This window comes from Saccostrea echinata, unplaced genomic scaffold, assembly GCF_033153115.1.
Source record: "Saccostrea echinata isolate AGI-Se365-2 ecotype Australia unplaced genomic scaffold, CSIRO_AGI_Sech_v1 ptg000029l, whole genome shotgun sequence".
In the NCBI taxonomy this organism is placed as follows: Eukaryota; Metazoa; Mollusca; class Bivalvia; order Ostreida; family Ostreidae; genus Saccostrea; species Saccostrea echinata.
In genome coordinates, this window is record NW_026889778.1 from 23,202,278 (window position 1) to 23,214,348 (window position 12,071).

General features: G+C 33.1%; 2 protein-coding genes across 2 annotated transcripts; both read right to left on the reverse strand.

Moving 5' to 3' along the window:
• Positions 1 to 77: 77 nt before the first annotated feature.
• On the reverse strand, positions 78 to 1,045 carry LOC133194641 (putative ankyrin repeat protein RF_0381). The gene has a single exon (XM_061330555.1). It carries the CDS (start codon positions 957 to 959, stop codon positions 78 to 80), a length of 882 nt encoding a protein of 293 aa, XP_061186539.1. The 5' UTR covers positions 960 to 1,045.
• Positions 1,046 to 10,526: 9,481 nt separating this feature from the next.
• LOC133194642 (uncharacterized) lies at positions 10,527 to 11,961 on the reverse strand. Its single transcript, XM_061330557.1, has 2 exons — positions 11,177 to 11,961; positions 10,527 to 10,906 (listed from the first exon to the last, which is right to left on the reverse strand). Exons 1-2 carry the CDS (start codon positions 11,897 to 11,899, stop codon positions 10,757 to 10,759), a joined length of 873 nt encoding a protein of 290 aa, XP_061186541.1. The 5' UTR covers positions 11,900 to 11,961; the 3' UTR covers positions 10,527 to 10,756.
• Between the last annotated feature and the right edge of the window lie 110 nt (positions 11,962 to 12,071).

Genomic DNA, 12,071 nt, shown 5'->3' on the forward strand with positions numbered 1-12,071 from the left:
ATAATGTATTGACACATTTCAAAATGTCCTTTTGAGCATGCTATATGGAGAATACTCTCGTTTGCATTGGTGGTTTGTTATGCTTGCAATCCCTTTTCTATAATAAGCTTTAGAATACTTATATCTCCTCCATGTGCAGCACAATGTGCTACATTCCATCCATATATATTAACAACATGGAGCAAATCTGGAAAGTTTGATAAAACGTATTGGAAAATTTTAAAACGGGCTTTCAGACACGCTATGTGAAGGATATTCAACTTGTTATTTGTAAAATGATTAGGATTTAATCCATTTTGGAGAAGTAGTTGTAGGACATCAAGATGTCCTCCAATTGTGGAGTCATGTGCGGCAGTACTTCCATTTTTGGAAACCTGATGCATCATTCCTGGATATTCAGATAAAATATATTGAGCCATTTCAAATCGACCACTTTCACAAGCTATATGAAGAATAGTGAAACCATCATCAGTGGTTTGGTCGGTCAGTACCCCTTTTTGTGTGAGTAACCTAAGAATTTTGACATTTCCTCCAAGTGCCGCACAATGTGCTGCACTCCAACCACCCTCGGCTTCGAAATGAATTATATCTGGGAACTTGGATAAAATGTATTGACACATCTCTTCTTGTCTGCTGAAACATGCAATGTGTAGTATATTGAGTTTAGAATTGGTTGTTCGATTTTCTAACATTCCTCTTTCCAAGAGAAATGTTAGACAGCTGACATTCCCATCCATAGCAGCGAAATGTAATGCATTCCATCCATTTTCATCTACTAAATGCAGCAAGTCTGGGAACGTAGAAAAAGTGTAAGTACACATTTCGTATGAGGCAAATATACATTCTGTAAGAAATAAATCCCTTTCAGGACTGGTATTTTCATTGGTTTGCATGTCACAATCTAAAAGTTTGCGTAGAAAATGAACAATTCCTCCCTCTGTGACATTATGAGCAAACATCAAATCATCTGCAACGTCAAAATCTAACTGTTCCGACAGAATATATTTTGAAATTTCCGTCTTTGCTTCTACGGATCTATCATTTAATTGTGGACTAGTATTTTGCTTTGCAATTAACACTCTTTCTATGAATAGCCGTAAAATTTCTACATTTTTCTCAAATACAGTAAGATGTGCAGCATTCCATCCCCTCTCATCGACATAAATAATCAGGTCTGGAAATGTAGACAAAATATATTTGCATATCTCATAATGGCCATTCACACATGCTATATGAAGTATTGATGATTTAGTATGAGTGCTTAGATTTGCCTGTATTCCTGCATCTACAAGCAATTTTAGAATTTTGACATCACCCCCTTTTGCAACACAATGCCCTGCATTCCATCCAAACTCATCAACTGAATGCAATAATTCTGGAAAGTTGGATAAAATGAATTGACACATTTTATAATGGTTATTTTCACATGAATTATGAAGAATGGTCAATTTATCAATGGTAGCTGCTTTCACGTGCACTCTGTGGTGGATGAGTAACCTCAGAATATTGACATGCCCTCCATTTGCAGCAAAATGTGCAGCATTCCAACCTTTCCCGTCAATCATTTGCATCATGTCTGGAAACTCCGTCAAAATGAACTGGCACATCTGTGTTCTTCCATACCATCAAGCATAGTGAAGTATGGTCTTATTGGTATTCGTGATTTGACATCCCGTAATTTCTTTTCTTAAAAGTAACCTTAGAATTTTGACATTCCCTCCAATTGCTGCATAATGTGCCATATTGCATTTATCCTCATCAACAAACAATAACATTTTCGGATATTCTGCTGATAGATATTGACACATTTCATATTTGGCATTAATGCATGCTAAGTAAAGTAAATTGTCATTGGTGTCGAGGTTTTCTGGAATATTTCTTCTAAAAATTGATTGTACAATTTTTACATTCCCTCCTTTTACAGCATAATGCAAAGCATTTAATCCAACTTTATTACATGAATCCAACATATACGGACACTCAGTTAAAATGTATTGAAACATTTCATATTGCCCCCCCCCCCTTCACATGCAAAATGAAGAATATTCATTTTAGCATTAGTTGCTTGATTCGAGTGCAAACCCGTATCCATAAGAAGCTTTAAAATTTTGACATTTCCTCCTACTGCAGCATAATGTAAAGCATTCAATCCTTTCTGATGACATAAACGCAATAAAAATGGAAACTGGGTTATAATGTAATGACTCATTTCGATTCGGCCCCTTGCACAGGCCAAATGAAGTACAGTCATTTTAGAACTTGTTGCGTAATCGACGGACAGCCCTTTTTTTATCAAAAGTTTTAGAATCTTGATATTTCCTGCAGATGCAGCACAATGCGCAGCATTCCATCCATCTTTATTAACTAGAGGCAATAAGTTTGGAAATTCGGAGAGAATGTATTGACACATCTCATAGTGGGCATTGATACATGCTATGTGAAGTATACTTAATTCACTATCTGTGGTCACATTTACGGATATTCCTTTTCTTATAAGAAGTTGTAAAATTTTGACATTTCCTCCTTTTGCTGCACAATGAGCTGTATTCCATCCATAAATGTCAACAAAACACAGCATTTCGGGATAATTAACTAAGATAAAGTCACACATTTCCAATTTTGCACCGGCACACGCTAAATGCAGTATATTTTCATCATCATTGTTTGTTTGTTTTATTTGTGCCCCATTTTCTATAAGCATACGTAGAATGTTGACATTCCCTCCAAGTGCAGCATAATGTGAAACATTTAATCCATCTTCATTCACTTCATTCAACATGTCTGGAAACTCAGATGCAAGGTAATGATACACTTCATAATGAGCATACATACATGCTATGTGGAGTAAATTCATTTTGGCATTGGTTTTTTGGTTTGCATGCAATCCTTTTTCTAGAAGTAGATTAAGAACTTCAGCACTCCCCCCCCCCCCTTTGCTGCAAAATGTGCAGGGATTAAGCCATCCTTACTGACTAAATAAAGCATGCTTGGAAACTGGGACAATATGTAATGGCACATCTTATAGCGGGCTTTCGAGCATGCAATATGAAGTATGGTCATTCCATCTTTTGTTGGCTCAAAGGGTGGTATGGATTTTTCTAGAAGAATATGTAAAACATTAACATGACCTCCTTCTGCAGCAAAGTGTGCAGCATTTTTTCCATCGCCATCAACTGCAATCCGAGTATCTGGATACGCTTCACATATATAGTCAACTATTTCAAAATTCCCATTTTTACAAGAAAAATGAAATATTTCTACGCCGTAATTGAAATCACATATTTCCCGTTTATTGATTGATAACGTATGCATTACCTTTAACTGTTTATTGTCAATATGAAAAGAAATATCATAATATCCAGGTTGGTTTGTTCGGCTAAGAAATGCGGTCGTTTCGAAAATTTTGTCAATGAAAAATTGCAAATCTTTGCTATTTTCACATTCTTCCTGTATGGATGTTACAAGTTGTTCTATACGGGAAGTTTCTGATAATGCTTCTGCAAGAGAAAAACTCATTTTTGAAATTAGAAATATATACAAGTAGGATTATATATTTAACATGATACCATTAAAAGCTCAAGGTTTTTTTTAAATCTTTTTGTTTAAATCTAGATATTTCAGTTTTTTAAATATATTTTTTATTTATTATATATATAGGAGGGGTTATCAAAAAGTTCGTGGACTAGCACCATTATATTAAAATCACTTGAGGTACATCAATGATTTTTTTAAACATGTGATACTAGTATGTATTATCTTTTTTATATCTATACAATAAACTATAAATCACGAGTTTTATTTTTTGATAATTTTGTTATGTTTTTGTAAGCAATGGTATGTCCAGGCAGCGCAACCTCAAAATACGATGTATTTTCCACCTGAGTGTAACTGAAAAAAACTCTTTGGATATGAGCATTTGTCATCAGAAAATCCAGTTAATTCACTCATGTGATATAACACAATTGTTCCGTAAAATTTGCATTTTTTACTTCATTCTGTATGTTCTTTGAAATTTTATCATAAATTTTACATAGGCTGTCCAAACTTTTAAGTGGTTAAAAATGACGTCAAAGGGAGGGGGAGGTGTCTTTTTTCCTACATTCTATAAAGTTTCACCTCTGGAAAAACTAGCATAGACCTAGAAAATAATTATAAGGGCTACTGAGAAATAAAACGCATCCAGATTACTTATTTTTAAATGAATTAAAAGTTTCAGAGAGAGAAGAGACACACTTTAATGTCGATTTGTAGTGAGGGTGCCCAAATATCAGTCAAGTCGAAATAGTGAAGTTGGTTACGTGTGGTAGACATTGAACTCCGACAAGCAAATTGTGCTAACATAATCAAGGGAGGATATTTCCCTATGTATAGGTCCATTTACAATATTATATGCATTGTAATCAGCTGTTCATGATATTGCTAAGTCATATAAAGAAGGCGGATTTAAATCTTAACTTAAGGAATCTCATCAAGCTAAATGTATTGAGGAAGAGGGGGCAGACATAGAGAAACAATGACGTTGTCAAACGTCAAGAAACTAAACGGCGACAGCTCCGGGTGACCACATTATGTCTTTTTTATTAAATCATATTTTAGCAAATTATCAACGTATAAAGCTGAAATTTTCAACACTTTTTAAACTTAAGTTGTTTTATATTCTCTGTAAACTTTGTGATCAACGACTACATAGTATTAATATTATCGCATCACTCCACGAACGTTTTGATAACCCCTCGTATATATATATATATAGTGAAACCTGTCTAATCCGACATGCTCTGGGAGACGAATTTTGTGTCGGAATAGACAGGGTGTCGGATTGCACAGTGTAAAAAGCATGGAGAATAGTACAATGGGAACGAAATCTAACGTCGGTTTTCACAGTGTGACGGAGTACACAGGTGTCGGATTAGACAGTTTTCCCTATATATATATATATATATATATATATATATATATATATATATATATATATATATATATATATATATATATATATATATATATAATTTTTGTCGATTCCTAAATGTGTCTTTATCTGTGCTAAATCTTCTTCAACACTATGAAGTGAAGACAGAACATTCCGCCCCATGTTATCGTTCAATGGACTTTTCATGACATTTTCTATTTCTCGTTTAACCTTCATGTATATATCTTTACTACAACTACTTGCAATGGATTCGATGGAGTCTTTTGTTATTTCATTTTCATACGTAGCATTGTCCATGTGAGCAGTTATTGAATGAGCAATTGCATTTCTCTTTTCCCTTAGGTTCGAGATGTCTTGATATTCCGCAGGTGTTAATGAACAAAAGTTCAGCAAAATACTGCATAGTAAAGTAAGGTCTAAATCATCTTCAGATACATTCTTTTCTGCTTTGTACTGACATAAACACGGTTTTTTCTTGTTGCATGGTTTTGAACCTGAAGTAAAGAGCATATCCCATTGATGCTTTGTCAATTTTGAGGTTCCTTGTGTTTGTCCTCCAGTGCATTGACAACAATTTCTTTTTTCATGAAGATGAAATAATTTGTGCTTGTTGTTCTCAAGGAAAAGAAGGAAACTACTGAATCCTAATTTATGAACCTCTTCTTTAATTTAATCGACAGGAAAGTGCAAAGGTACCTACATCCTGAACCAGAGCAGAACTCTTATGGAATTTTACGGCTGTAGAAGAGCAAGCCATCTGTAACACTTTATCTATTCTGCAAAATTTAAATATATTAGGTTTCATTCGCAAATTAAACTTAGTATAGTTAGAAGTTGAACGAATATCAGTTTTTGGTTACACGGGTTTTTTTAGGGGGGGGGGGTGTAATTTATTCTGCCTCCTTACCTTCCTTTATCTCCATTTAGACGATATATATTAAAGCATTAATGTTTTCTCTGTGTTGACTTTGAAGTGAACTGCAACAGAAATAATCAAAGTTCAACCTGTGTAAACTGTCTTAATGTAATTTCTTAAAATCAGTTATCTTCAGTAAAAACACTTTTAATATCAAAAATACTCATGCCGAATGTATTTTGTTTAATAAGGGAAAATATTTAATACAATGTTTTGTTGAGAATAGCTGGGACATAATCTCTCTCTCTCTCTCTCTCTCTCTCTCACATACTTACAATGTAAATAGCCCTAAACACAAATTCACTAGCTGTCATCATTTTTGGAAATTAGATATCCCTTTGTAACTGGTGTATATTATATATAGTCATTATTTTATTTGCGCCACAATAAATCAACATTTAACAGTTTTTTGCATTTACATTTTTTTTATGATAATTGATAATGCATTCTTGCATACCTCATGCCACCTTGATTCCATGTAAATCTTATACGGTGCCAATTTTGATTCACTAGAAACGCATTTCAACAAAATATGTCATTTCAGTGATGCTCATGCCTAAACGTTGGAAATCCGAAAAAATTTTAACAAGCTAATTCAGAGAATTTTTGTAACCCGGTTAGGGAGAAAAGAAGAGCATGCGCGGTTCGGGAGGGGGGGTCGGAACCCCCCCCCCTCCCGGATTTGTAGAATTATTAAATGTATACATCCGCATGTATATTGAAGCAAATAAAAAATGCCAATTTGGATATAAAGATTTGATTGTTTATTCTTTAAAATGTGTATAGAAGATTCTTTTTATATAGAATATCAATCACACTGTAATAATGATTTTATGAATTTATACACACCAGACGTCATAATTTTTTCATTTCATATGTTGAATACTATCATTTACTTAATAATAATGATAAAAAAAAAAGGATCGTCCGGGATTTGAACCCGTGTCTCTCGCTTGATAAGCCAGCATCATACCCCTAGACCACCGATACACTTTATTGTAAAGCAGTTTAAATGCAAACAGTAGGTCACATATAATGTTTATATTTACATTCGATATTGTCAAAATTTCAAACAATACATGGTGTCTAATTTAGCCTTTACTAAACAGTTCTAATAGACGTAAAAAGAATATAAAGTCTGCCGACAACCTGTATTATTCGTAATAACTCTCCACATGCCCCTGTGCTAAAAATACATGTAGTGCCGTGCGACCTATAATACAATACATGTAAATAATAATTTAAAAAAACGTGTCGGAACACTTTGAGAGGGGTGAGAGAGGCCCTAGGCAGTTATGGTATAAAATTTCATTGCAAAAGCTCAAAAGCTTCTTGAGATATCGCCCGGGAACGAAAGTGTTGGCAAATTAAATTATGAGAGAGATCTGTGTATTTTCTTGGTCCTAATGGAATGATGCAAATGCTTTGCATTACAGCAACACCAAAATAATAGCTTAGAGTTTGATGTAGATGAAATATATAGAGATAACAAACAGTATTCAAGCTCAAAAGTCCATTAAACATTACAAAAAAGGAGCAGAGCAAAACACAGTTCTCCAAAACATCAGAGGAGGGATCAGGTGCCATGGAGGAGTGAGCATCCCCTGTTGACCGGTCACACCCGCCATGTGCTCCTTGTCATGAAATAACGGAAAAATCCGTCGACAATTCAGTGTGTAAATAATGGCCTAACAATTAGTATGAAAACAGTACGTCAGCATTTGACTTAATGATAGATTGTATTTGCTGACAAGATCATTGTATCGACCATAGAATTTACGAAATGATGACTTTAAACGAGATTGCTGATATTCTTGTTTCATCAACTTGTTTGTCAATAATTTACCTCGTTTTAGAAATTGTTCATACGTAGAGCATGCTCTGGCGTATCGAATCAAGTGAGAGATATAAACCCCGTATGCAGGTGATGAAGGTATATTGCTGCATAAGTAAGAGAAGCTTACAATTGAAAAGTTAAAGTCATCACGTTTATCATAAAGCTTGTTTGCTAGATTACCATTAACGTCTTTTTCAAGTAAAATATCCAAATATGAAACAGATGTGTCAGACTCTGTGGTATCTTTTATCTCAACCTCACCGGGATATGTCGTATCGACATAAGAATGGAAACAAGAAAACATTGATGTAACCATCAATTGTCGCCCGGGAAATAAATAAAATAAACAATGGAAATGAGTCTTTATCATCAAACCGCTTCGATATGTGTGAAAAGGGCATGCGTCTAAATGATGGAGACGATAGTCGAGAATATTTTGAAAACTTATAGTCGGATGAAAATCGAACAAAAACGATACCCTTTTAAACTTTATCAATTCCTCAAGTAAATGTTGGCTGCATAAAATATAATTTGAAACCAGACACATGCATCACCTATTTTCAAAAATATCTTTCACTTTAAGAATATAAAACACGAACTGTGTAAAGTACATTTTTACGTTTTTATGCGATAAGTAAAATTCGATGTTCTAAAAAAAAGGGACCTGTCGTTTTTTCGATAGTAAATGATAAGCAACTTTATATATTAAATATGAAAAACATATATATTTTTACAGATTCACTTTATGGAAGTAAATATATTGTATATCTCGTAATTTATAAAGGGAAAGAACATTCTGATTAACAATCTTTTTAATGTTTAGAAAACCTTTAATTCTGAATAACTTCTCCCACCTCAATCCCCATATACCAACACTTAAACTTATATGTATAGAGCAGCCCGGTCCTCCGGGCTGCAATAACCATTGTTAATTGACAATACGTCGTCAATATATCTAAATGTCGAGTTGAAGGCCGCAGCAAGTGTTTTCTTCTTTTCATGTAAAGATTTTGGACAGATTTTGTTTCATATGAATACAAAAAAGGTCTGCTAATAACGGGGCGCAATTGGTACCCACGGTAATTCCAATAGATTGTTGGAAGACCTGGTCTCCAAAAACCACATAGATATTGTCATTCAGAAACTGAAGCATCTTTTTAATGTCAACTTCAGAGTACTTGTGTGTACAATCAGAATGTTTTTAACAAAATAATTTTGCAAATGACCATGACCATGTAAGTAAATTCACGAGTTCCATTTTTATTGAAAAAACAGCTGTCAATGATATCAAAAAGCCTGGACTTTAATTTATCGTAGGGAATGGTTGTGTATAAAGTTGAGTCAAACATTGTGATATTTGGATACACATAATCAAATAACTTGCCATGAATTTGAAGAGTACTAATATCTTCAAAACTAGGAAGCCATAAACAGTAAACGGCTTTGTATGAGGACCTGGTCAATTATCATGTTCATTGACATTTAAACCTTAAACCTCAAAGCCACCAGGGTGAAGTCATTCAATGCTAATAGTATATTTACTTTTCTTACAAACAAATAAAAAAAATTTCATTAATTATAAATGTACAATTTTTTCATTATGTAAAAAAAAAACCATTCAATTAAGAACAAAGAACCTATTCAAATATAAATGAGTATTTTTGAAATCTTATTAATTTTTACACAAAGATTCGAGGATAGTACTACCAAAGATTTAGATCAAAAAGCAAATAAAACAAAAAAGATAAAACACGAACGCAAAGACAAGTCCGCAATAATTAGAATTTTATTTAAATTTCATTCTCAGTTCCAAACACTGAATTTTCTACAATTATGAAAAAGGTGAAGATGGCGAACAATGATCGATCTCAAAAAATCTATAAACAATACAAATTTGTGAACAGGGCATAAAACACGGACCTTCGGAAATTCTAGAGGTGAGATTAGGTGCCTAAGAGGACTGAAGAAGTTATCATGGCATATAAGTGGAGGATATTATCAATTAAGTTTATGACAATTTATTTTCAGAAGAAAGAAAAAGCACTACAGTTTCTGAAAATAGATTTTCTAAAAGCACTTCGTTTGAAAACTATTATCGTCCTCACAAACTTTAATATTAAGTTTTAATAACCGACGATTTTAAACCTTTTCTCTAAAATAAAAAGTATATAAGCTCTTGGGTATACACTGTATTTCCTATTACTGTCATGTAGCTTAACAAAGTAAATATAAATAATTATTTCATTTTTTTTTTAATCTTTCATACTATATAACTTGCATAAACATTAAAGAATAATGTAAAAGAAAATATTAGCACTGCAAAAAATATGAAAAAAATATATATGTATAAAATTGTAAATACTCATCGGGATTTGTATAAAATAATCCAGAGAAGTATAAAAAAGAATACATTTTATAACACATAAATTCAATAAATCAAAATAGAAAGTGGAAATGAGGTATAAAATTCTGCACGGATTGCATTTAATGAAAAAAGTTGACCATGCAAAATCCTTTCTAACCAGTATTTCATAAATATTTGAGCGTTATGAAGAAATGAAAAATGAATAAATATATGAACCATACTTACCTATGAACACAAAATGCGAGATTTTTCAGATTTCAAAATAATCTTCCATCCCTCCTATTTCTAAATGCTTCGAGTTCAATTTCTCTTTTTTTTATGGTAAACAAAATTATTATAACACACCAAAAGTGTTTTAGTTTTCACAGGAATTTTTCTCCCCCCCCCCCCCCCAAAAAAAAAATTACAAAGGCGGCACGAAAAAAACTACATTGTACAAATTAACAATAAATACAACAGGATACAAATGTTCCTTTATTCATCATATTAAAATTATATAAAATAAAAAAAAATGAATATCTTGCAGAATATTATGCAAATACAATTTAATGCGTTTTCATCATTTAGACCAACTTCTTAAAACTTAATTCTGATTCTATGAGCTGATTCAGTGAGAAGTTTGATTCTTAATTTCCAAAATAACAATAATCATATTCATTCACTTCCGAAATACCTGCTCTCCGGCTAAAAATGCTTGAATCATTTAAATCATCTTTTTGGCATAATATACAGATAACAATACAAAATTGTTGCAATAAGACAGCATATAGCAAATATGCCTACGACATAAAATAAAACCACCTCCCATGATTCAGCTTCAAACGGTCCCTTTTGGTTTCTGTCCATTGACTGGCTTTCCTGAGATAATAGAAGAGAAATATAATTAAATGAACATAAAAACTTTTAAGTTAATTCAAGAATTCAAAACTACAAAATGTATGTTTAAAAATTGTTAACCTTGTAAATATGCTAAATTGATACACTTTTTGCTGCAACTTAAGATTTTGATATGGAAATTCTAATTTATCTGTTGTGCTACAGTGGTTTAAAATGTGTAAAATTATACTTATAACATGGCTACTAGAATGTCACATTTAAAAATGATAGTTTATTTAGAATTATCATTACATGTTTGTTAAGATCCGTCTCTTTAGCATTATGAATCCCGAAATGATTTCTGAAGCGCAGTAAGTCTTTCCGAATTTCTTCTGTTGTTTCCTCTACATTATGAAGTGAAGACAAAACAAATCGACCCATGTTGTCATTCAACTGGCTTTTCATGACATTTTCTATTTCTCTTTTAACTTTCTCGTGTTCATTTTTTCCACATCGATTTGCAATGGATTCGATGGCGTCTTTGATTGCCGTTATTTCCTTTACATACGTTGCATCGTCCATGTGAGCATTTTTGGAATGAGCAATGATATTTCTCCTGTCCCTCAGATTTGTAATATCTTGATACTCCGCTGGGCTTAGCGAGCATATATTTTGCAGAATGCTACATAGTAAAGTAAGATCTAAATCGTCCTCAGATACATTTGGCTGCGGATCATACTGACACAAGCACGGTTTATTCTTATCGCAAGGTTTTAAGTTTGCATTAAAAAGCATACTCCATTGATTCTTTCTTAAGTAGGTTCTTTGTGTTTGTCCTCCTGTACATCGACAACAATTCCTCTTTTCATGGAGGTGGAACAACTTGTGTTTGTGAGTATTCAAAAACTGACGGAAACTATTTAAGCCTGATTTTTGAATTTCGACTTTTAATCGGTAAGAAAGAGCTAAGGTGCCTATATCCAGAATAAGTGAAACACTTTTCATAAACTTTACTGTAGTAGAGGAGCACGCCATCTTGTTTCATGAAACAGACCAAGCACAGTCTCCGTCAGCAATTTCCCTAATTTGGTCTCCGTTGCCAAAGAATTACATGCATTATTTTATTACGTCTTTCCTACGTATATATGTAATTTAATATGATGAAATATTTCCCAAGCTTCTGCGTTGAATCTGTCTGCTTTTACCT